Source organism: Indicator indicator, chromosome 4 (assembly GCF_027791375.1).
Source record: "Indicator indicator isolate 239-I01 chromosome 4, UM_Iind_1.1, whole genome shotgun sequence".
Classification (NCBI taxonomy): Eukaryota; Metazoa; Chordata; class Aves; order Piciformes; family Indicatoridae; genus Indicator; species Indicator indicator.
Window position 1 is genome coordinate 155,883 of NC_072013.1, and position 27,391 is coordinate 183,273.

Here is a 27,391-nt window from a genome sequence, read left to right on the forward strand (position 1 = left end):
GTATATTTCAGGTGGCTTTATGATGTCAAAACATAGCTATTTAGATAAGCAAAAACTTATTTGAACAGCTTTTAAGACTCTGCAAAGCCTTTTAAAATAACAGTAATATTTTAAAAATAATTGGTGCTTCCTTTGAGAAACCATAAACTAAAATTCTGACTCTTGGAGATTTGTAGGCATTTGAATCATGCAAGAGCATTTTGTTGATGTGTATTTTTCTTAAACAATCCCTTCTTGTTCATTCAAATATCAATAATTACTTTCATGTTTGTGATACTATTGTATTTTTTCCTCATGTGAATTTTATGTGACTTGTAATAACACTTAATCAAGTTATATACATAGTTCCAAGTGGAATATATATATTGTGGAATTATGGTTTTAAAATATGTTACCTACTTCCGTATTGGAGCTAAGTGATCAATTTATGTGATCAAGCAATGCCATAATCTATGACCAGTGCATACTTTGGTTAAAGATACACTAGTTAAGATACAGGGATTTGTCCAATTAGTATATGGTTATGTCTTTATTACAGTATTACTGGCACACAGATCTGTGCATTGTAATTGCTTGCTTTATCCTGTATGAATTGAAGTCCCTACTAGGAGTTTTGAGTAGATTACTGGTAAGAGAGTAACTTGCTGTTAAATACAGTTCCAGAAACACGTATGCATACAAGGAGTGTGCTGAGGGAATATAAGAGTAAGCTGTCAGCAGTGGTGAAGTACATTTTTTCACATTTTGCACTGTTGACTTTACAGTGCATGTTTATGTATTTGGATAGGAGGGTTTTAAGGGAGTGGTGCAGACAAGCAGCACTTGTCTGCAGAGATCTTAGAAACTAGTGGCAAGTATTGCTCTGTAACAAGAGACTTTGAATATCTTTAGTTTACAAGTCATTAGTAAAGGTGGATCACCTAGGAGAAAATTCATTCTTACCATGTGATTACAGCAATCACACAATGGTTTATTAGAAAGGTCTCAATAATGTCTGCCTTAGATGACTGCTTTGCATGATCAGTGGTTCTGATGAGAAGTGGTAAGTCTATAATCAAGTCAGCTGCTTTCAAACAGAGAAATGTCAACCTTATTGGAAACTTGCATGCTTAGATCACATCTTTAAATGCCTAAAGTAACAGGAAGTACAAATGCAGCATGGGCCAAGTGGAAGTCCTACATCAAAGAAAGGTCAGATAATTCTACAATTAAACACTTTTCAAAAATATGTGAAAGTATAACTGAATCACAAATTATAATATGAAAGAATTTCGATTTGATTTAATCCTGATAGCCTGAAACTCCTTCCCAACAAGGCTGCTGTGCTGATTTTGTGGAAAGATAAAATTGTTTAATAACATAAAAAGTTGTAAACCAGATGGAGAACTAAAGCAGGGGAAAGGGTGTGAATGATGATACCTTTTGGAGGTAAGGTGCTTCCTTTTCAGATGTAAATATTAAATTATAGGATATTAGTGGAACATCCATCTATCTAAATCACTTTATGTTGCAGTTCTGGAGCTTGTGTGGCAATTCATTGACACCAAAACGTGGTGTTTTTGGCAAGACTGGTGATCTCCAAACTATATTGTGCCTAGCCTGTGCAAGGGATGAAGTGACATACTCTGGTGCACTGAATGGAGATATATATGTATGGAAAGGAATCAACCTTGTACGGACAATACAGGGGGCACATGCTGTGAGTATCTCTCTTATAATTAATATAAAATGCTAAAGAGATTTCTGGAGAGGTGGAAAGGACACTGCAAGATCACCTGGTCTGTGTTTCTAAGCAATTCCGATGATAGAGAATTGGTATGTCTAACCTGACTTTACTTCTTTCTCCCTCTCCTTTCTTTCTGTTGCTTAAAATCACTGTTATGGTAGAAAGTGGAAACTTTATTCAGAAATATACTTAAGTGTCTGTGTATGTACTATCTCCCATTATCAGTGATGGGGCACTTAGTAATCAATAGAGCCTGAAATGCATTTAAGCTTGCTATTAAGTAGACGTATATTACTCTTTTCAGTTACCCATAGGTGGGTACACATAGTGACATATTATATAATGCAGTTGAATATATAGCTGCCTCCTCCAAAGAATATGGGTCAACTTTATTTGACTTTCTTTTGTGGATGTCTGATTAATCCCAAAGCTTCTTGGAAGGCCTGGACTCCTTTATTTAGGCAGCTGGTGTTGAAACAAAGAAATGGGTTCCCAGAGAGTTTGTGGAGTCTCCTTCCACATCTCTTGTCATTTGGATGTGCTCACAACATGATGGGACACAGCCCTGAGCAACCTCTGATCTCACTTTGAGCAGGAGTTTGGATTAGGAGCTCCCCATAGTTTTCCCCCAGCACCCTCTATTCTGTCATTCTGTGATTTGAGCCCTAGTGCCTGATTGTGTTATAGGTCTCTGGAGTCCATTCATTCTATGAACTGTAACATAAACCCAAACAGCTTACCCATTTGTAAACACATCTTGAGTCACTTTTAGCTTGACTCCATCATTCTTCCTGGTCCTGTGTTGCTGCCTTTTACTGTATTGATTTGGCTTTTTGGAACAGTACACAGCTTTGAAAAGTGAAACCATGACAGTGAAAGTTTAATAAAAATTTTCAAAAGTGCTTGGCAAGATTTTTTTTTAATAAAATGTATAATGTGAGTATGAAATGATTTTATTTTTGCCATGTCAGTTTTCATTTTTTTTTCCATATTCTTTCAAAGCTTATGGGTTTGCAATTAAAGTAGGCAGCAAAGAAACACTTAGTGCTTTGCAATCCAACTGGTGCCTGCCAGCCTATGAGGGTACTCATTTCCCCTCATGGTAGTAAATCACATATAGTAATACAATGCAAGTTTAAACTTCTAACTTACCAAAGGATCACTTTAAAAACAAGCAAATCAGTTTCCTTTTGGTTTGACCTATGATGCATGCAACTGCTAAGATAGCTTTATGAGACTATAGTATTTGCTGGTTGAAGGTTGATTTTTGTTTTGGAAACATTGTACTTTCTAGATAACACTTGAAGTTCCTTTATTAACAGTTTTCAATAGCATGAAAATACGAACATCTGAGTTCCTATATTGCAACTTTGAAATTCTAGGTGAAAATCAGTAACAATTAATTATTCTTTCTTGTAAGGATGTATTTATTTTAACTGGCAGTAGTGGACTGGATGGAATGATGTATGTATGTAGCTGGAGTACTAAAATCACTTTCTGATTTGACCAGTTAGAATGGAGAGGACAAAATTGATGAATGATATGTTGCAGTCAGTCTGTAGTAAAGAAGGCTCTTGGTTTAACAGTGATTTAGAAATTCACATTCAAGATGGTTGCAGCCTGTTGAATTAACTAATAATTTAAAAGGAATTGGACTGCATATTCAGACACCTGTATAATGACAGTGTATCTGATTATGAATAAAAATAAAGTTCTGAAGAAAATAAGTGTGGGAAACGTACTGCATTGAGATTTGTTTATATACATAGAAGTGTTTGTGTATATATATATATATATGTAGAGAGAGAGATAAAAATCAAATATACACACAGCGCCATACCCTTCTGTATGCATTTGCAGAGATATTAAATCTATTCAAGAATGCCCAAATTATAAATCAAAAGTATGAGGATGTATTTCAGCTTTGAAATATTCCCTGATTCTTACTCTGTACCTTCAGATCTTAGTGTTCAATTGTATTCTGTTCTATTCTATTCTGTGATTTCCTAAGCTGATGTGGACGTTTGCTTTTTATGTCGAAGTCAGTGAACTTAATTTTTTTAAATGCTTATATGGTATATGCAGGCCTGGATTCCCAGGGAAAAGATTGTCTCATATCCAGTACTAAGCAGGCGAATAACCTGTTTGGTGCTGCAGGAAACACCTGTCCTGTATGTTCACCTATTTTAGAGTTGCAACAGTTTTATTTCTCAGAATAATGCAGTACTTTCCAGCTGTTTCAGTGTGAAATGACCCAGCTGATAAATGTAGTATGATGAGAGCTCGTTGCTCCACTGTACTGTGTCAGTTCTTTGTTGACCACAAGATCAAATTTGAAGTGCTTTGCTCCTTATCTTAAGCAGCGTCAGTGGATGAAGCTCAGGTGACCTTGGAGTGTAGGTCTCATCTAGCCTTCTATTTTTGATTCTGTGCTTTAGGCTCAATGCAATTGTACTTTGCAGTACTAAAAATTAAGTAGGGGCAGATAGTCCATGGCTTTGGAATTCGTTTTCAGAAGAGATTAGAGTCACTGCAAAATCTCACCAACTGCAGGGGGGGGGGGAAAACATGAGTAAAATCTCTTCTGAAAGCTTACTTTCCAGCAAAACGAAACCTTAGTTTTCAGTAAAATGTTTACATTTAAGGATAATATCATCAGACTATTGTAAGCACAGAATATAGCAGCTTGGAGTAAGTGTGTCTCTTCAGCCATACTAAAACATTGCTGTAATACTTGGCAGTTATTTTGTACTTAGTTTTATTAATCATGTCCTTCTTGTCCATGAAAACACAAGTGGGAAATGATAACGTTTGTGATGTGTCTGTCTTGTTAAAAGCATAGTGTGTGCTCAGTAAGGAATTGGTATAAATTTCAGTTCGGTATGTTAGTGTTGGGATTGTCATTCTTGTGTGCCTGTTTATCATCCCACATCATTACTCCTCAACAGGCTGGAATTAAAGTGAGAATTTATTCAAAGAAAACATATCTCATTATCTGTGTAAAGTACCATGTGTTCCTTTCTTGCAGAATGAACAGTAGGTATGTGAGATGCAGGAAAACATCTTCTAAAGGACATTAGTGATGTGGGAATATTGTCCATCTAGCTGACAGTCATGTGCATTAATACAGAAAATGGGTTCTTTGTTGGATATCTTTGTTACAGTTGCACTAGGTGAAAAGACATTTTTAAGAGTAATTCACTGTGAAAAATAAACCATCCTGTCCCAGTATAAACAACCGAGGAAACAGATAGTGACTTTAACGTTAGCAAGCAAAATAAGAATTCCCAGCTAAGGCAAATTGTCTTCTGTCACAGCAGCACTAAGAACTGTAGACAGAGAAGAGTTTGTCAGATTCCTATCTGAATAGGAAAAAAAAGTTGAAAGAAAGAAAGTTGGAATGATGGGAGAAGTAGTTGGAAAAGAACTGGAGAGTTCACTTTATGTAGAAGCAGAAATGAAAAGTAGGAAAAGGTGGAAATGAGCAGGGGTTAAGAGTAAAAGTGAAAAAGAGTTATGTGCAGGGATCCCTGGGTAGCAATGGGAAACTCAAATTATAGTTTTACTGATCTCTCCTAATTAATAATGCTAACAAAGAAAGTTTTAGAAGGGAGAAAGAGAACAGAGCAGCTTGAAAGCATGCATAAGTTCATTGGCATTGACAATACTTTAGGATGTTGTTTGTAGGAATTGCATCTGGTTCTGGAAAGTAAATGTGTATCTTGACTGAAAAAAAAATTAAGTAATCTTTTATTAGACATAGCATTCTTGTACCAGTGCAAGGAACAGATTGATCTATTTATCACCTTTCATGTTCCAAAGTTGAGGTAGTCCATGACAATTAAGATATATGTATATGTGTGTATATATATATATATATATATATATATATTTATATATATATGCACAACATGTTACTCAGGTATTACAGCAAAATAACATGCTTATTTAAAACCACTGTATGTTTTAAAGGTTCTTGTGTGCTATGCCTTTGCCTTGCATAGTAAACGTACATAAGATGCTTTCTTGGCAGCTGAATAATTTATTTTGAGATAGGCTTTCAGAGGTACATATTAAAGTTGTGTGTATTGATGTCAGAAACTGAGGTTAAATAACAGGCTCGAGGTTAAGTAACATGCACTCTGTTAAAACTATTGCATGCCTATGTCAGCTGGCTGAATACTAATTAAATATAGATGGAAACAATATAATGAACTTAAATGAATGGTTTTAAGCTGGTATCATGTACCAACACATTAAGTCATGCAGTACTTTTCTCCTATTGCCTAGACTAGTTATGAATTTGAATGGTAACTGTCTGTTTATTTCAGCCAATTAGAGGTGTATAGGCAACTGTGTTAAATTTTTCTAGTAATACGCCAATTTTTTGCCTATTTTATGAGTGTTTTGTTAGACAGGACAATTCAGTTTCACAGTAATGACTCTCCACTGTAAAGTTACTTACACTAACCTTAAAAATGTTTGCAACCCATTTCCTTGGTACGCAGCATATATTGGGAGAGGCAATGTCTTCGAGTAAGTGCTCAACACGTGTTGCTTTACACATTAGGGTATCTCGAATTGTATGTAGGAAGAAAAAGAGGTCACTGGACTTCTTACTGAACTGGTATAATATCTCTGCTCTCCATATGCTCAGTAGTAGTTAGTTGCTTCTGAAGTTTCCATATGGTCTTTCAAGCTTGGTCCTAATTATAGCTAACTGCAGTCATGTGTTTAAGGAGTTGCATAGTCAGTTAGTGTGATGGAGTTTATAGAAAGAACTGCATTTAGAGGAATTAGCACTTGATTTTTGTCCATGGAAGGCAAGATAGGTCCAGCAGCAACAGAAGACATGAAACTGCTTCATTATTGGAAGCTTCTTAGATACAAACAGTGGCAAAATGTTAATGCAGTAGAGACCATGTTTGTCAAGTCGTTCTTGTACTTCTCCAGCTTTCAACTATAATTTCTGGTACATCTCGGCATTTATTTTTTCTTTTTTTCTTTTGCTCTCATACAACTCTTTTTTTGAATTTGAAGACAGACAGATGTGGTACCAGCTGCATTCTGAGAATACTGCTGCTGATTGAGGCATTATTTCTATAATTTTCCCATTCATTAGGAAGTGTAATGAAAAATTAGTAACAGAAGAATGCAGTTCATCTGTCAAACTCTTGACTTATTTTAGAATGAAGGACTTTGATCTACACCTTTTTATTTTTGCTTCAGGAGCACAATCAATATTTGTTGCTCACATTGTGCAATGGGATCAAAGTCAATTGTTTGCCTCCCATTACTGCTAGAAGCCTATTGACCATCAAGAATCAAACTATGTTAATCCTTCAGCCTGAAATTGTCATTCAGAAGCACGAAGACTCCAAAGTTGACTTGCATGAACAACCTTGACAGTTTCTAAAAGGAAAAAATTTAGTGGAGGAATTATGACCAGCCAAGCCACCAGAGAAACAGATCTTTTTCCCATTAAGTCTGAGCCTGACAATTAAATTAAGAATAGCTAAGCTCAGCTTCTTCCATTAGCCACTTAAGAGTCCCAAATATAATAAGAGATCCTTTTTCTAGTTTTCAACTAAATCTTCTATTCCGGTGGCACATAGACTGAAATGAGAATGTCCTATTGCATTTCAAGTGATTGGACAAATACAACATCTGCCAAATCTCCTTGACAACCAGTGTGTCCTTTTCAAGATAACAATATTCTGTGGAATGGAAAACAGATTAATCCTGGATCCACTTGATTTTATCTTCAGAGAGTTCAGCCAGCTTCTCACATAGCTAAACGTCTGATTCATTTTTTAATACTAATTAAATCATGGATTTCAGGATATGTTGATTAGAGAAAAAAGAATAATTCTATTATCAAGGTTACATTCCAGAAAGAGCTTTAAAAGATTTAAGGATGCCAGAACTTGGGCAAAATTCACTGTATGGTATGAAAAGAGCCAAAATTCCTCTAGCTTTTTATTTGCTCAACGACACTAAAAGATTAATGCAGTAAAACAGACACACACATGGAGAAACAAATACATTTGGGGTTGTATTTAAAAAAAACCCTATGGGCTCATAAAGAATAGAAAGAGGATTTTTCAGGATGTTAGAAATAATGGGAGTTAGCCTTCTAATCTGCTTATGACTTAAAAATTCCACTACATGCACTGCTCTTGAAAATATGGCTTGCCGTAAGTCTTTATCCTGAGGATGGACATGTCCAAAAAACCCGAGTTCTGTCACCCTAGTTTTTCAGTTTTGATTGTCATTTGACATGCTAGTAATATGCTTCCTTTTGCTGAAAACTAAGAACTTTCTTTTTTTCTCAACTTGAAAAATGATTACCTGATGTTACAGAAGCAAACATTTCAAATTTTAGTCATATAAGTCTGTTATGATATTTTTCTTATAATTTAAGAAGAAAAACCAGCTTAATAAGAGACAGTAGTCATGAGTATTTGGGAATTCTCACAAGCCACAACATTGATGCTAACTTGTGCTTTAAGTGTGCAGTTTTATTTTCTCTCAAAAGCCAAACTCGCCTTTTACAGAAGGCTTTCGCTTTTTGGGTTAATGTGCTTCATCACTGTAAAATCCAGACCTCCAACTAAATGGAACTTTGCATTTACTTCTTTACAAAAATGAAATTTCAGAGCACTCTTTTAGAATGAATATGTGTGTGTATATATATATATATATATATATAAAAAACTGGCTTTTCTACCTTTTATTCTGGACATGAGTTAGTGCTAGATTTTCACTTCAGTCATTTTTAATGCACTGCTGTTTTTCTTCTGTCATAGGTGAATATTAAATATTTTTGATATAGAATGATTTTTTTAAAACTTGCCATACACTTTCTAGCCAAAGTAGCTCTTTCAGTAGCTTTGTGTACAGAAATGTGTGAACTACTTCTGAAAAGGATAATAGTGAATGTGTAGAGTGTAGATGTTTGCAGGCAAAAGAAAGTGTATATACCATTTAGAAAATGCATCATCTTTACATCAAATATAGTGGCTATGTGGATACAGTATCTTTATTTTGATAATGGATATGCGATCCTTGCCTCTTTTGTTTTCTTAAAGAAAACATACATAAAGTGAGTTACAGAAAATGTGTTTTGTGTCCTGATGTCCACCTTTAAAATAAGAGCTTATATTATGTATTTTTAAATGGTGTAAAGTGATTGCTGCTTTTCTTGCATTTTGCTTGTAAACTTCAATTTTCCATCAATCTTCCTTGACTTTAAAAGGTAAAAAAAAATCCAAGCTTTTGTTACGCTTGGTTGTGTAGGAGCCAAGTAATATCCGCAAAAGCTTTAAACCAAGCCTAATGGAGATCAGTGGAAGTCTTCTGACATTTGTGAGAGCTGGATCAGGCCCTAAGGCAAGAGGATATGAAACTAAACTCTTTCTAGGGATAAGAAGCAGCATCAAATAATCATCCTCAGGATGAAAGCATTATTGCCAACAGTTCTTTTATCTTACTGTTTGTCAGTAAATGTGAATTCTGCTCATTTTGGCTTGGTTTCTGACTCTTTCATATTTAACACTTGTATTAGCTGCATATGTGTATGCTATTTCCACAGTGTCCTGGGTAGGAAGACAAGGAGTCAATAATGGCTTGGAGAAGAGTTCCACATACCATGTTGGTATCTAATCTGTGCATAACTTTTCTGCTCTTTTTAGGCAGGAATTTTCAGCATGAATGCATGTGAAGAGGGATTTGCCACTGGTGGCAGGGATGGCTGTGTTCGCTTGTGGGACTTAAATTTTAAGCCAATTACTGTGATTGATCTCAGGGAAACAGACCAAGGATATAAAGGTAAAATGATTTGAACAAAACCATGTTTCATGTATGCTACTGTGAACTGTTTGGCAAAATAGTTTTTGAATATGCCCACTAGTATGATGGTCATATTGTCCTCCAAAGTTACTGTAAAACATCCTATGAAGTTGTAGGCACACATTTTTTTTTTTTCTTTTAAACCAATAAAATGCACATCTTTTCTGTAGCACATCAGTTTTTAACAGAAAGGTAATGCTTTAAGAGAATTCAGAAAACACTGAGATGTACAGTGTGAAAGAGCAGAGAGTCCAGAAGCTGTACATTTTCTTGCTTTTACGTTTTGTCATGTGCTACGTTACCTTTTGTTTAACGTATTCTCAAAATCTATCAGTAACAATCTCTTCTACAGGTCTGTCTGTAAGAAGTGTTTGCTGGAGAGGAGACCATATACTCGTCGGGACACAAGACAGTGAAATTTTTGAAATAGTGGTGCATGAGCGTAATAAGCCTTTCCTGATAATGCAGGGACATTGTGAAGGAGAGCTGTGGGCATTGGCTGTCCATCCTACAAAGCCACTAGCAATGACAGGAAGTGATGACCGATCAGTCAGGTTAAGTCTCATTTGTTTAACTTGGTACAGTTTTATACAAGCAGTTTATTTTGTAGATAACCTACTTGAAATTTATATCTGTTATGATGTATTAAAAAGTGGCGTTGAAGTGCTTTTGAATCAGTTAAGTGATGCGTGAAGTTAGTGCTCTCTAATGTATATTTCACAAAAATGAAATGTAAAAATTTGAACAAATTTCATTTAGCTTCACATTAAGCAGTCACAAAAATCCTGTGTTTCCTTTTTAGAGGTTCTTTAGTTCACAGGTTACAATGGAAATAATAGTAATAAAAAATTAAAATTTTTACTCTTACTGTATTCAGTTTTTCACATATGGAGCAAATTAACTTCTAGCTTGGGAGTTTTGTCAGACTTAATGCATGTATAGTAAATAGAATCTATATTCTGAGAAAACCTAGTAAATTGCTCTCTTTTACAAGTTCATCTTTATTTATCAAAAACACCTGTTCTCTTCTTAGAAATTAAATGTGTTGTCATTTTTGTTGAACATCTTAAGCATTAGCAAACAGGAGTTGAATTATGAATATTGAAATAATGCTTTAGAATTCCAGATATATTTTGTAAATAATAGATGTTGTAAAAACTTGTTTTCATGTAGGAAAAACGTAATGTGTTACGTATAACTAAATAATTGTAAGGAGTTATAGATAGTGACTTGTTAATAGGATAAATTTACTGAGCATAGTCTTTAATGTTCTTCCTGGATAAAATGTTTAGCAAAATAGTGAAATTGTCACAGAGTGGCCTAAAAGTACATATTGTCATATGTTGCCATTCTTTTTAATATTCAGAAGGTAAAATAAGGTTAATTTGCCGCTGTAATTTCCCATTAGATATTTTCTTGCTATTTTGAATACAAGAATATTTTGCTATATGCAAAATCCAGACTTCTGTCTCAGATTTTTTTTCCTTGTGGGACATTATTTTAAAATAGGAAACTGCCACGTCCAATTGTCTGCTGAAATTGCAGGCTTCATGCTATGTATGACACAGCTACTAACCACTCCTTATCTTTGTAATTATTACTTTATTTTAGAATTTGGAGTTTAATAGACCATGCTTTGATTGCCCGTTGCAATATGGAGGAGCCTATTCGCTGTGCTGCAGTTAGTACTGATGGAATCCATCTGGCTCTCGGGATGAAGGATGGCTCCTTCACTGTGCTTCGGGTCCGGTACGTCACAAAAGTTACAAATAGAGAAGTTGTTAAGAATTGTTAAGAAATAAATTTTCACTATTTCCTAAATTGTTTCTATGTGGTAGAGCGCTGGTGTCAGCACATCACACATTAAAAACCGGTGCTGCCTTCTTGCTGTAATCCCACAGTTTTAAAGGGAAAATGAGATTTGTCTCATGTCAGTAGTGTTTTCTTCCCTGAGTGAATAAAGATCTATTAATCCATCTGATTTTATTTTTTTAATTTTTAATTTTTGTTGTTGTGGACCCATCTTGAACAGTTGCTTTTGTTCACCCTCTCTCAGCCCAGTGCAGCACCTTTTGTCACTGTTTGCCTGTTTGCTTGTCCTTTTGGCCATAAACCCCTACCCAACTCTAATATAGCAGTGTTGTGTTTACAGATATGGTAGTAAAGTTCACTTCATCATTTCACAGTTTTGTCCATTTTTTAAAACTGGTAACATGACAGTATGATAAGGCTCCTCCATACTTATGACATACTTTCTTTCATACTACAGAGATATGACTGAGGTTGTTCATATCAAAGACAGGAAAGAAGCTATTCATGAACTGAAATATTCACCAGATGGGAATTTCCTAGCTGTTGGTTCCAATGACAGCTCTGTGGACATATATGGTGTTGTTCAGAGATACAAGAAAGTCGGAGAATGTATTGGATCTTTAAGTTTCATCACCCATATGGATTGGTCTTCAGACAGTAAATACTTACAGACCAATGATGGCAATGGGAGGAGACTTTTTTACAGAATGCCAAGTAAGATTCTTAGTTGCTTTTTTTACAGAAATAATGTTTAGTAGTTTTGTAAATATAGCCAGATGTAGGTCTTGGTTCAGACCATTGGGTTATAGAGAATTTTCTTCTAAGTTTGCTTAACTATTTGCTATATTTGAATAAGTACAGCATTATCTAGCAAAGTTACTTCAATATATATCCTTATGTATTTACTGTTCTTTGTAATGTATCTTTTCATGATAGAGATGTTGACTTAAAATTTATTTCTCAAAACTAAATCTTTACTCCCATGTCTTTAGAAATGATGGCATTCACATCCAATGTTTTGGTAGCTTACTGGCTTTGTACTTACTGATCTTGGATATGAAATGGATTATCATTTGATTGCACTGTATTTTTAATGTGTGGAAAAATGAATATACTGCATCTAGTTTTCTAGAACTATGTTTGCAGCAGAACTGACGAATTTAACTTGAAAGAACTTTTTCAGTGAGAAATCTGTAATAGAAACAATCAGAATGTAAAATAATTTGGAAGTATAAGATGATTAGATAACTCAGGAGAAAATAAAGAGTAGCTGATAAAAGGATGCCAGAATATTAGAAATTACTTGATACAAGAGAAATATTGAAGCTGTGATACATACATGATTCAATCATGTAACTTTCAAGGTGAAAAAAAAAATTAAATTTAGCCGGGCAGTGTACTGGTAATGCAAATTCAGATGTGTTATTACTCTTTTATGTCAGGGGACTATTAAAGAAAATTAGTGTAATACATAATATTAAAATACAGTTTTCAGATTCAAAGTTTGTAACAATTCCATTATTGTAAATATTTTCAAGACAACAGTGCCTTGAAGACTTGACTGACCTGTCCTGTCCTATACTCTTGAAACAGCTTTCATCAAGTCAATTTCCTCTGCAGAGGACATACGCACATAGATTGTGTATCTTAAAGCTTCAAATTTAAATAGTCCTGATTAGGGTGTGTCAAAGGCAGTGTATGTCACAAGGGTTGACTTGTTTCTTCTGTGTGTATACACTCTTTACATAGTATCATTCAGGTTTTTTTTTCCACTTATCCTGTGTTTGTGTCATTACCATTTACTAGACTGTCCCTTAGTTTGTTATACAATATTTACACTTCACACTGTACATTATTCATAGTTCTGTGGAATCCTTTGTGACTGTGCTGAAGCATCTAGTTCATTGTATTCACAAGTTTGATTTTGCACTGAATGAGACAGAATGTAGGCAAGAAAAGATAGTGAGAATTTAATTAGACTGTAACAAATAGACACAGGAGAAGAAATTTGAGCTTATGTAGGCATCTTTCAGCTGGAATATTGCAATGTGGGATTCTGAAAACTTGTTTATGAAAAAAGTTTAGCAAAGTCAGTGAAGTTAGAGGAATCTCCTAAATATTTCAAAATACTGATTAGAGTCATATCACTTGAAATTTCACTATAAATGAATAGGGAACATAAAATTGCCTAACATAATATCTGTAGGAATCAGTCATGGGTATTGCAAGTATTAGTAGTCATTAGTGAATGAAAGGGATTGTAAGGTAAACCTTGTCAAAAGGTGCAGTTACTCAGTTACTTTGCCAGAGCTGAGGGATCTTCCAACAAGGCAGCTGAGTTCCTCTCCAGGTTTTGGAGTTTTAAAACTTTTACTGAAGTGATGGTTTTATAATTTTTTTAAAATTATTCTTCAATAAATCTTCCTTTCTGTTTTATTGACCATTTTGGTTTACCTTTTCTCTGTGCCCGTTCTTTACTCTGTTTATTCCAGTCCACTTAAGTTCTTCTTTGCCCTATCCCTGAGGCTTGTCTCCCTGCTACATCCCATCCAATCCCCTCCTACTAATCAGAATCCTATTAACAATAAAGAAAAAGGAAAACCATAGCCCAATTTGCTGAAATTTTGTTACTGCTGAAGATGGAGAGGTGAACTGTTGTCAAGTGTCCTGCTCAGGTTCAGCAGTTACCTGGTCTGATGCACAACTACTTTGCTTGTTCTTCTTTTGCTCCTGCATCCTGCTTCTGTCCATTCTTGAAGATGTAGTGTTTATTAAATGGGCCTTTGGTCTGACTCAGTACTTAAGCTCTTACATGAAACTTAGTGAGTTTGGAACAATTTTATTACAGATAGAGCTGATATGAAGTAATATAACAAAAAGCAAAGCGTAAAATTGGTATTTTCAGTAATTTGCAGTGGCCAAATATGAGTTTGTCGTTTTTTGCTCTGAATAATCCAGGTTTCTACAACAGTTCAGCAACAGACTTTTTGAAAACTCTTAAAATGGCTGCACACAGCTTCAACAAGCTATCAGAAACAGTAAAAACGGAAGTATCAAACCAGTCTTCTGCTAGTCTTTAGAAGCTTCCCTACTGATACTGTTGGTCGTATTAGATAAGGACAGTTTTAGATGCCAGGTGTTAATTCTCTCTCACTTGGATTTCATTTCTGGAGAATTTTTCTCCTTAAAATGCATTCTTTACAATTGCATGAGTGAATGTTGAAAAATAGGTCTTTGTTTTTGTTCTTAGGTGGAAAAGAAGTAACAAACAAGGAAGAAGTGAAAGTTGTTCAGTGGGCATCATGGACCTGTGTTTCTGGCCTTGAAGTTAATGGAATCTGGCCCAAATACTCAGATATAAATGATATAAATTCTGTGGACGCAAATTTTATTGGGCAAGTAATGGTTACAGCTGATGATTATGGAATAGTAAAGCTCTTCCGATACCCATGTCTAAGAAAAGGTAGTACCTTTAAGATCAATTATAAATGTGTTTTTTAAAATTTTGGTTATTCAAGAAAAAGCTTTTGAAAATTATATAAATGGCTAATATTTATTCTTAGAGTTTAGTTTGAGCTCAAAGATGGAAAACAAAGATAGTCTGGTGTATAGGCAACTGTAATAATAATAGTTTTTCATTTGCATTTTGGTTTGGGGGGGTGTATGTATGATAGAATTTCATGAGATGATGCAGTATCTGGATCCTTTTATGATATATACGTGTATCTATTTCGCCTTGATCTTCAAGTAGTTTTCTTCCTTCCTCTGGGTCTGTGATGGAGATTTGGGCTAGGGACTAGAAAAAATAACATTTCTAAATGATTGGAGGCAATAAATAAATGAACAGCAAATTGGTCTTTGATCAGAGGATTCCACTTTGTTTTTTGAGGTTTACAAACTTTTCCAACACATTTGTCTTCAAGACTTTGCTACTAGCAGTAAGGACAAATCTCATGTGAAACTTTTTAAAACCGGAGCCTAAAGCAAGGTATATAATTTTCAAGTTTACTGTGCAGGGCTGACTGAACATGAAAAGCTTCGTTTTTTTGGTGTTCTTTGAATAACTTCATTCTAGAACATTATTCAAGTTGAACTGCAACAAATGCATTTAAAGAATTTATTCTTTTGTAATAACTGATTAAAATGCCTCCTTCCCCTGTAGTGTTTTTTTAAATCTTTTTGTAAAAGATAGTATATAAAAACCAACAAAATCATTTTAGTATTTTTTTAAAGTGATAAGGTTCTGCTGGTGCCTGAGGTCATAAAAAATATGTTGCTGAAAACAGTCTTCAGTCCATTTAAGGGAAACTGAATTTGATTTTATCGCCTATTTTGCACTAGAAATTGAAGAAAAGGCACAAGAATATATATAGAGTGCTTCTATATATAGAGAGGAACTTCTTTTTAGTAACTGATCCAATGATTGTTGTAATTATCTAGCAGTCAGTGAAGAAAATTTTAACTTAATGTAATTATACTACTGCTGCTACTTCTACTAAAGGCATGGGGATATGAATTGCTAGGAGTGCTTAGCACTCAAATTGCACAAACAGTGGGAACCAGTGCAATGATCATACATACAGGGGTGTTTTCTCAGAGCTAAATGTATGGAATTTGCCATTTCAATAACTGCCTTTGCAATGTAAAAGCAATAATTGTCAAAATCTTGGTATATAAAAACGAAACTACAATAAAATTAAGAAAAGTATATATCTTCCTTTCAGTGCAGCTCATGCAACACTATCATATGACTTGTCTCTTTGTGTTTCACTTGTTAAAGATATTGTATCCTGGAATCCAAATTTTAAAATGTATCTTAAAGACAAAAAAAAACGCAAAAAGTTACTGCTGTTAAATAAAACATCATTAGTAATTAGAATATTTTCACCAAACTATTACCCTTGATGTGTTTTCCTAAGATGGTTCTGAGACATTTATTACACATACGTTGAAAGCAATTTTTATTCTTGTTCTAGGAGCAAAGTTTAAAAAATATCTTGGTCATTCTGCTCATGTGACAAATGTCAGATGGTCTCATGATCACCAGTGGGTTGTTTCCATTGGGGGAGCAGATCATTCTGTCTTTCAGTGGAAATTTGTCCCTGACCGGAAGTTGAAGGATTCTCTTCATATAGCACCCCAAGGTAAGTAGTTTATTAAACAAAACAAACAAACAAAAAAAAAGTGGGAGGAGAGTAGGCTAAAGGAGAAGTAAAATTCATTGGTACAAGTATAGAAATAAAGATTCAGAATTTTCAGGCTGCACAAAATTATTGTCCTGTACTTTGCAGCTGCCTGAAGCACCTGATAGCATTCCCTGATACTTCTCTATAACCTGTGTGCTTCACCCAGTCTGTGAACAAAGTCACCACCACGTTCCCTGTGCAAAGGGAAATATTAAAAATTTGGATCATAGATGTGAATTTATGACTTCTGTACATACCATCCTTTAATAAACTGAAAGCTGGATGCCCAGATTTCGGTGGGGGAAAAAAAGATTTATCTGCTCATTTAATTAAACATTTTGAAATATTTAGATGATAATTTAAGCATTGTAATTGATTCTTTTTTTTTTTTTTCCTTAATGTGGACTATAGGTGTTTAATACTTGGAAAAAGATGTAGATCATGTTTCCACCAGTGACTAATCAGCAATTATTCTCATGAGTTTCCTATAATCAAACTACTAACTGAATGTCTCACTTGGAAATTCCTAAAGGAACTTAGAGACCTCTTTGGGGAAATAAGTATATAGAGTTACAACGAAATAGACTGTTTCACCCTTTAATTGCTAATATCATATGAAGCTGTATCAGTGTTACCTAGCTAATAGGTAAACGAATGTAGAAATGTTAAGTAGTTGGGTTTTTTCCTCCAGACTCGATGAAAAATTTTCCACTTCCCTCCCATATATGATTTTTTTTCCCCCACTAGTCTATTTGTAGGTTTGCTGCTTACATCAATGGCTCACCTAACCATAAATTTAGCTTTGGAGCCCTTCTTTCGTTAGTTTTCTGCAAGTCTTAATTTATACTCAGTACTTTATTTGCTTCTAACTTTCCTCTTAACACTAAGGTTGATTAAATAATGAATGAAAACTAATTTGATCCCAGAAACACAGCAAATTTTCATACTTAGAGTAGAAATAAACCAACCTTTATCAGCAGAACTGATCCTGTCAGCCTGTCAGTTATTAGAAGTTTCTGATGGAGTTAATATGAGCATTGATTATCAAATCAGAGACATTAAGCAGTTACTTAAACATTTTCTGGTTTGTAATTTCAGTTGCTTCATTTTCTGTTTGTTTTCTTGATGGTAGAGAGTCTGATTGATTCTAATAGTGATGAATCGGATTCAGATCAGTCTGATGTTCCAGAGCTGGACTCTGAAATTGAACAAGAGACACAGATCACCTACCGTCGACAGGTAGGGATTTTAGTTTCAATGGCAAGTGGAAAGCTTCCCAGTGTTTGTCTTATATGAAGACCTGTTGAAATATGAAAATTGAGAAGACAGCTGAGAAGGAATTCACCAAACCTTTGGAATTGTTACCTGATGCATTCAAAATGCAAGAAAGAAAGAAAGAACAAAAAAAATAGCGACTGCCTATATGCTAAAGCATGTTCTACTAGAGTTTTGATTGTAATCTCAAAACAAGTTACGCTAAACAATAACCAGCTACAGTTATTGGAGATTTTTTTCAATTATGTCAGTAGCTGAATTCTCAGAAACATGTTTTTCTTATGTGTCTCTTAATTCATAAGTGTGTTCTGTATTAAAGGTTTACAAAGAAGATCTACCTCAACTTAAAGAGCAATGCAAAGAAAAAAGAAAAAGTGCAGCTTCTAAGAGACGAGAGCGAGCTCCAGGGAACAGTATAAGATTACATTTTGTTCATGGGTATGAAAACTAGGATTCTTAAAATATACACGTAGATTGTTTGTGTTTTATAGATTGCTGTTTATAATTTAATAATTTGATGGAAGACTTTTAGGTCAGTTGCTTTGTGATTTACTGTTTTTTTTTATTTCTGTAAAAATAAATGTACACTAAATTATTGAAAAGATTTGATGGCAAGCTAAACTAATTCTGAAAGTGAATTCTGAAGCGAATTTACACTGCAACTTTTAATTGACAATTTAGTCACCTCTATGCAAATAATATATTTTGCTATCATGTATATTTTTCAGTGTCTGGAAAGTAATAGATCTCTTTGTGTTATTTTAGAATCTACAAAAGAAACTTTGTGTAGTTGAAGATGTCTGGGTTGTACTAAGTGTTTCTCTCAGTGTTTTCATAAAAAAAAAAAAGGTATAAACTGTTTGTACCTCATCATGTTCCTCAGTTACGGAACTAAATTTAATTGTTAATAGGTCCTGTAAGTGTGTTAAAATACAGTTTCATTCTCTTTTGGTGTTAATTTGAGTAACAAAATGCCTTTCAGATGCATCCTTGAATCTCATGATTTCATCTTTAGGATTGGTAGTCTCCTATAACTCTACATAAGAGAAGATTTTTTTTTTTAATTAGAACAAAAATGTGGTGTTTTAAAGCAAAATGGCAGGCTATGCTACTACATTAGAATAATGATCAGAAATATAAATTCTTGCTAGAGCAGACTGTGTTAAACCAGGACACCTTCATACAAAGAAAACCCAAAGCCTTTATTAAATGTGGGCCTTGGAAATCAGGTAATACCATGTTTTCCTTTCAAGAGATACCTCATTTCAGGAATGCAGCTTCTTAGAGATAACTAAATGCGCAGATAAGTTACTGATACCGTCTGCCTTTATAATGACACTTAAAACAACTTTAGAAGGGCTTTACATGGAATGCTTAAAAAATGAGTTGGATAAGAATAGTTAATCATTCAAGTCAGCAATTTTGTCTGTAGAAGGCATGGAGTCTGAGCAATAGCTTTGGAGATGACAACTGAGAAGCTTGGTACAGGGTTGAATTTTTTACTACCCTATTTTTTTATTATTGTTGCTTTTTCCCCCCCATTTTTGATACTCCAGAATTCTCACTTGAAGGTTTTCTTACGTGTAGAAAATGCATTAAGGTGGGTAGCTATATATAGTTTTTAGAATTTTGTCTAAGAATCAAACCAAATGATCCTGAAGAAGATGTAGCACAAGCAAGGGCCCTGGATCTTTGGGATTATTGTTATTTCCTTCACAACAGAAGTGAAGCTTGACCAGAATATCAAGGAATGACCAGAAGTAGAATATCCAGTTGAGTTCTGTCTGGTTATCCAGTGGGCATCAAGGAAACTAATGAAGAATCCAGGCTGACCAACAGATTTTTCTCAATGTCCAGGCTGTTAACTTTAAAGTGACCCACATCCAAGTGAGTAATAGGTGTATTCTCTGATTGAGGAAGTCTTCTTTGCTTCACCTTTCCTTAGCTGATGAAAATGTCTTGGATGTTCCTTAAAATTGTAAAACTGGTACGTTTTTGAACGAGGTGAATAGGAAACTCTTTTTCCTTTCTTTGTTTTTGAGCACGTTGGTTTTGTGTTTTGAATTTGTCAGCTGCCTTATAAGATGAACTTTAAAAGAGTTCTTCATATCCTGTTAGAAATTTTTAAATCTCTATAGTTACTTCATGTTTCTGAAAGGGGAGAAAAAGAATTACGCTGCGTATGTGAGCCAGCCACTGACTAATACAGATGAGAAAGCAGCTTCTGTTAACAGCTTGATCTTTAAGTGCACCTTTCTCTAAGAGAGCTGATGGAATCATGATGATCAGAAACATGTCATTGAAGTGGTGTGCTAGTGTGGTCTCTTTTTGACTCTTCCTGCATTTTCTTTCTACCATGTCTTTGACAGAGGTGGTGATTCAGAAACATAAAAAAGGACATTCAGAGGAACCTCTTTCTCAGACTCAGTGCTTGTAATACTTTCTTGTTGCTGGCAGAGAATAAGGATGCAAATACAATACATGTCTCCAGTATTCTCTCAAAGCTACACTACTGCTCTCACAAGAATGATCTATTTTTATTTTCATCATAAGATGAAATTTGATTACAGGTTCAAGATGACATGGGATTTCTCATAGATTTAAATGAGTCTTGTGACACCTTGCATGGATTCCTACCAGAAGCTACAAATAGCATCTAAAGGGACTAGGTCTTAAGTGGGTCCTATTGAGAGAACACTATTGCCATGTGGAAGTATTTAGAAAAAACACAATCTCTACCTTTGTGCTAAAGATGCTGACCTTGGCCATGTTTATTTTGACACTTGGTTCTTCTGGAGATTCTTGGGAGAGGGTTGCACTGTGTTTGAAGATTTCCTATATATACATTGAATAGTAACATACAAATTTCTAAACTCTTGTAGCATCAGACAGACTGTGGACATTGACACTTTCTGGAGAGGACAGTACAGATGAAATTCTTCTTTGTTTGCTATTGATGTGTAACTTGCAACTGTAGGTAGGATCCAGCTACAAGTTAAAGAATTTACAGTTGTGTGCCTAAAGGTAGATGGGTTTATATATGTATCTAAACTTCTGTCACAGTCAGTGGAGATACTGTCAGTGGAGCACAAGGAGTTATTTAGCTCATGTAAAAAATTAAACGGTGAGTAGTTGGTCAGATGAGTAGCCATGGAGATTCCATTGACTGTATTGACTAGAATATTGCTGATTAAAATGTAGGTGTTTAATATATCTAAAAAGACGTGAACACGTATGTTTACATGTCTTAATCTCAAACTCCAGTCCCTACTCTTTGTGACTTTGGTCACAGCAAAAAAAATGTTTCTACGTATCGTTGAGGTAGCCTACTTTTCTTCTGAAAGTTACTGTCATATTAACTTGAGTCAGTCCTGGATTGATGGTGTGTTTAGCTGTTGCTGAGGACCACTTGAAAATTCATCAACTACAGCAGAATGCAACGTTATGTTTATTGTGCCTTGTTATATACTATCCCATAACTACGATTCAGAGCTTGCTTTCATTATTACTTAGTTTCTAGTTGTTAATCAAGATGCCCTGTAAATTATTTCTGTGGTTTGTTTTCTGCATAGAAAGAAACCGTTTCTCTTCGTGGTTTCTCTAATAAGATCAGTTCTAAAATAATTTAAGAATGTCCAGATGTAAGTGTTTTGGAACTGTGTAGCATATTCTCAGGGATTGATCTTCTACACTGAAACATGCTTCTTTTCACCTCACAGAATGCCAGGTTGGAAGGGACTTCAAGGATCATCTGGCCCAACCTTTCTAGGTGATAGTGTAGTTTCAATGAGGTGGCCCAGTACCCTGTCTAGCTGAGTCTTAAAACGGACCAGTGTAGTGGAATCCACTACTTCTCTTGTGAGATTATTCCAATGTCTAACCGTTCTCATTGTGAAAACTTTTCTTCGGGATTCCAATTGGAATCTTCCCAGGAATAACGTGTACCCATTGCCTCTCTTCTGCTCTTGTAATCTTCAATAGGTAGTGGTCCACTTTTCCATTGCTGGTACATTTCCATTTTGATGCTGAGCAGACCCAGAAGCTCGGAGTTAAGCCAGGGGGATCTCTTTATTCTGCAGGCTTCCCTTGCCTTCAGAGGGGATGATCTAGTGTCTAGGAGAGTGTTATTTTAAAAACTCCCAGCACTTGCTAGCTCATTTATTCTCCATGGAAGCTTCCCACAAGATCCCTTCCAACGGAGCCTTGAACGTGCTGAAGTTGCTTTTCTAAAATCTAAACCCAAAAAGTACCTATCTGGTCATGCAGTTAGTAAACTGGCACCTGGGAAAGACCAGATGTGTGTAACTGGGTTACCAAAAGTCTTTGTTTACACTGTTTGATACTTTGGCAAAATGTATTTTATTTTAATTCTAAAAACTGATTGTACGCTTTTATTCTTTTAATATCTGAAGTGAACTAAAATCCAGACTTCCAATGATACAAAGATGTAGATATGAGTAACAACTATTTTCCTGAATCCTAGACACATTTTGGTTATATGTATCTGAGATATATCTATATACCTGAGATATTTCTGAGTTAGAAGGATCTGAGACCATTTACATTTATAGATGCCTTCTAAACTTGTAAGAAATTAGTATTTCTGGAGCATTATTTCTTTCTGCATACATATTCTTGTAGTTGCTTCGTAAATAATCTCATGTAGGGTACGTGCTCAACATTTTTTTAAATTGTGCTGTACTTGCAGAGGAATTCAGTATTTTTACAGAGGACAAGTGCAGAGTGAAGGACAGGAAGATGGTAGCCCAGCAGTGATAGGTCCAGAGATGATCTTTGGCATTGTGCCTGCTTTTGTAATCCCTGCCCCTGAATGAACATTGCTGTGTCCTTAAACTGTTGATGTTGGATACTGAGAGAGGTTATTTTTGTTTTCTTTCTTCATATTTTCTGTAGATTATTATATATTATGTCCATTTAAAAGCTAGTGGCTGGACATCAAAAAAGGATGCAGCTGGGCAGGACAAGCAGGCAGCAGTTTGAGTCAGGCAGAAATCAGCTTTAACAGCTCCATGTTTTGCTGCTGGTTGAAGTTGTTAGTGAAGAATATGAATGGAAGGAAAGTGAAGGATACCTGAAGGGTCTACATCTTTATTTTGGGTCTAAATTGTTGGTCATTTTGAGAAGAGCAGGGAGCAGACATATAGGTCAATCTCAGACCTGGGGGGGAGAGAGATTTTTCTAGAGACCTTGAGATGCCATGTAACTCGGGAGACACGGAAAAGCTGCTGGAGTGCAACCAAACCTGAAGTTGAGAACCTATAAAACCTAGGTTCGAGGGAGACTTATTTAAAAGCTTGTATTTCTGTGATATCCCAGTTTTTGCTGCTTTAAGAACTTCACTTGTTTGTGATCCAATGAGGCACAGCTTTGGATGTCATACAGTATCACAGACAAAAAACTGGGAGGAGTGGCTGGTGCACCAGGTGGCTGAACAGGCTAGAGAACTGGGCAAGGAGGAATGTCAACTTCAGAAAGGGGGAATGCAAGGAATGGTCCTGGACCATCAGTTGATCTGTTAAAAAGCTTTGTGAATGAATTTAGCACTTTTTCCTAATCACATTTGATATGACATAAGGCTGTTGCATGTAGTCTAGGTGAGCTGACAGAAATACAGTGTTCAGACTTGTTCCAGATGGTGTTTTCCAGTAATGCATAGGTCAAGTATTTGTGAACTTGGATTCATGGCTGGAGTTTTCAGAACAGTATTCATTAAACTAAAGTTGATCAACTGCTGTAAAGATAGTTTACTTGACCAGTGCATATGGTTGCCCCATGTGTGCAAGAAAAGCTATATATAATTTTATGAAATACTTATTTTCTACTTGGATTGAATAATTTCTGTGTCATTTAAACTTTCTAAATGTCTTACATGTTGTAATTGTCTTAATGCTATCCCATTAATTTTGTGTGTGACACTTACTGGTATGTGTACAGATGCATCTTTGTCTTATGTACTAATTGAAACACCTCCACTGTTGTAAAGACACTGCATTTGTTTTCTTCTTTAAAAGAATGGAATTTTTAGATGACAGATGCTTTTAATTAAGCAAAGAAATTAATATCAGGAGCAGTGTAACATAGACATTGGAGATTTCTGTTAGTTTGCAGCTGCTGATAGTGAAATTTGAGTTGTTTTGTTTGTGACAAATGACTTGCTGATCATTTTCAAGGCTTTTTTTCAGCTAGTTCAGTTACAAGTTGGGTGCAAAATTACCAAAGTAGAGCCTTATGATCCCTGAAAAAAGATAATTGATGGCAAATTAAAACACATTTAAGAGCGATTTCCTCCCTGTAAGTTTAACTATATACTTAGAAATATAACCAGATTTTGCCTGCATCCTTGTAAAGTAATTAAAAGGTTGATTTTCTGAAGATCTCTAAGAACAGAAGGACCAGAGAGAGTTTAACTGGGAAATTAATAGCACAGAAACAGGATGTATCAGGAGTGTGTGTATATATATACTTCAGGAATATTGTTTGTATAAGAACAAAGGAAGGGGTGAATTTAAGTTACGCATTTTTAAGTGTTACCTCCATTGACTGTCAAGGATAGCATTGCTAAAACCAATAATTTAAAACTTGGTGGTTGTTTAATATGTTTTATGTTTCTGAGCCTTTAGAGTCATTTCTGAAGTAATAAGAAACTGATCTGGAAGAAAATTTAAGCATTTGTTTTCTCTTAGCATGTTTTCAGAAACTTTCAGCTTTGTGATATCTCTGTTGCCCACATTCTTGTGGAAACTTTGGGTGATTTTTGAGCAGATAGAAAATACCCCAGAGTGTTAGTTTTGGCTAATTAATTTACTTACATGTTGCATGCCCGCATTTTCCATGTGGTCTGCAAAAAATTACTAGCTCTTACTTCCTCTTTTAAGTTAGTTGTGGAGAGTAACTATTAAATAGCAGCCACCTTAATGCTTATCTGATGTCTGAATAGTAAATGAAAATGATACATTGGAAAAATATATTAATAACCTTAAAATACCGAAACTGTATTTGGTAAGTAATCTGAATTTTTACATGTGCAAAATGTATCTTGCCTAGTTTTGTCTCAAAGCCTTAGTATATATGTGGTTATGGCCTTGATGAACAAACTTTTTTTCTTTAATTAGTTACAGAGGTTACGACTGTCGAAGCAATTTATTTTACACTCAGACGGGTGAAATTGTATACCATGTTGCGGCAGTGGGAGTGGTGTACAATCGGCAGCAGAATACACAGCACTTTTATCTAGGTCATGATGATGACATTCTTTGCCTTGCTATTCATCCCTTAAAGGACTATGTGGCAACAGGCCAGGTAGGATGCATACTTGTCTGCAATAAGAATCTGAAGTTGTTACTACTGAATTTAGAAAAGCCTTTTTTTGAGGAACGAAGTCCAGCCTACATTTATTAATGTGAAAGATTGCATTTCTGTTGCAGATGGACTCATGTTAAAAATCTGCAACATAAGTGTTTTTTCTAATTCTTCATATTGGTTCTGATAAAAGTGTTTTGTTAATAGGGCTTTTTTTAATCTCTTTTTTATTTAAGAATAAAATTAACTTTTTTTATTCAGTGTTACTTGGCTGCTTCATGATGACAGGTGGAGAAAATAAATGTGCAGTTAAGATACATAATTTTTTAAATATATTAGCTGTGAATTAAGCTGTGGTATTATTAAATAGCATGAAGTTAGCAGTTGTTATTGCATTCTGGCATTTCAACTTCATATACTGTTTTTGGTTATTACCTATAGCTGAACTATTTACTGTTTGTACATGTAACACAGATACGTATATTGCTGAAGTATTTGTCATAGTTTCATCTTTTGCCAGACAGGAACAGGTACCTCTTTTTCACATATGTTTTTGCACAAACATCACTTCCTGTACATTTTTATACATCAGGACTTGATGATTTGGTTTGATGTTTCATAGGTATATTACTATTATTATCATTTGTATTGCTGTTATATAGGAAATTGGAGCACATGTGAACTGAAGTTTTTAATAGAAATAAACTTTCCCTGAGTTTAGAGATTAAATGCAAGAATTGATTCTGTTTAATTTTGGAGTAGTATAGCATAAAAGCACATATGGATAAAATGTACCTGGATTTACTGTATTTTAAAATAGCTTGTGCTGTCAACAGAAAGATACACTCCATTATATACTGTTTCATGTATGCACACTACATACTGTGCATATATGCAGTAATCAGATTCCCCATGCAAGACTGACTGACATTTTCCTGATAGTGGATGTTAGGAAAAGCTTTGCTGACATCATGTATTCAGTTTGTGGCAAAACCAGAAATACAGTCTCATTTTCCTGAGTCCTACCCCAGGTTTTAAACACAGGAGAGCATTCTTATGGGTTTACAGCCCTTTTTTGTCTCTTGGAGTGCAAAACTTCTGACCAAGTTACATTTCCTACCAAGTTCTGTTACCTGCATTTGTGCCATTCTAATGGAGATGACTCTATGAGTATCAATGCATTAGAATCCGACTTGGAGATGCTTGTAATGCCATCAGAAAGCAACAGAAGTCACCTTGATTTCTCAAACATAGATTAGCTTATGTACTGGCAAAAAAAAACCCAACTTTTTATTTTTAGATAGGGAATGATTAATAGAGATTTGATGGAATAAATATGCATTAGTATAATCAATGAAGGGCTCTTTCCCTCCCGACCCCCCACAAGAGGACTCTAGTTAATTGTAATTAATGTACCTGAGTTTTTGGAGGGAAGAGTGAGCCAGATGGGGAGTGGTATTTGTAAAACGAAAGTAGTAACATACTACTAGCCAGGCAGAAGTGATACTAGGGAAATTATGTCACTATAAATTGCTTTCAAATACTTTTAAAAGACTTTTTCAATATTATACTTTTAAACAACTGTGTGAAGTAACTGAGAAATCATGAGAAATGGTTATAAATGTGTATACTTACAGGTTGGTCGAGATTCCTCAATACACATTTGGGATACAGAAACAATAAAACCACTCTCGGTATTAAAGGGCTATCACCAGTATGGTGTTTGTGCTGTTGATTTTTCAGGTAATAAGTATTTAGTTATTTATTTACAATTTTCTTTTTCTGCATCAAAATACAAGCTAATGAGCTCTAATGAGCAATCGTGAATTCCATCACACTGACAATTTTGCATTAAAAATATTCTCCATTGATCAGTGACCAAGAAGTTGTAGATGCTTCATCCCTGGAAGTGTTTTAAGACCAAGCTGGATGAGGCTTTGAGCAACCTGGTCTAGTGGGAGGTGTTCTTGCCCATGACAGTATGGTTGGAAATAGATGACCTTTAAGATCCCTTCCAACTCCTGCCATTCTATGATTCTGTGAAAAGAGAGAGACTGTCTTCAAGTAATTTAAAAAGAGCTCCTGTGTACTCTTGCACATCAGGAGATGCAAGAATAAGTTCTGTGCTGTTTAATAGCTGAGCTGGTCACTTAGGGATTTCTTTTGGTTGTATGAGGCAGGCACACAGACCTTGAGTTATTCTTTCTGCATTACAGGGTAA

The 27,391-nt window shown here is 35.1% G+C and overlaps 1 protein-coding gene across 3 annotated transcripts in view; it reads left to right on the plus strand.

The window, feature by feature from the left end:
• The window catches only part of EML5 (EMAP like 5), a 94,784-nt gene that overhangs the window by 23,632 nt on the left and 43,761 nt on the right, over positions 1-27,391 (plus strand). For all 3 annotated transcript variants that reach the window (XM_054400010.1, XM_054400009.1, XM_054400008.1), the window contains exons 5-15: positions 1,514-1,699; positions 9,421-9,556; positions 9,930-10,131; positions 11,189-11,326; positions 11,847-12,103; positions 14,640-14,852; positions 16,366-16,533; positions 17,708-17,814; positions 18,170-18,288; positions 24,984-25,170; positions 26,808-26,913. In XM_054400010.1, the coding sequence (XP_054255985.1) occupies positions 1,514-1,699; positions 9,421-9,556; positions 9,930-10,131; positions 11,189-11,326; positions 11,847-12,103; positions 14,640-14,852; positions 16,366-16,533; positions 17,708-17,814; positions 18,170-18,288; positions 24,984-25,170; positions 26,808-26,913 (1,819 nt within the window). The remainder of the gene's footprint in view (positions 1-1,513; positions 1,700-9,420; positions 9,557-9,929; positions 10,132-11,188; positions 11,327-11,846; positions 12,104-14,639; positions 14,853-16,365; positions 16,534-17,707; positions 17,815-18,169; positions 18,289-24,983; positions 25,171-26,807; positions 26,914-27,391) is intronic.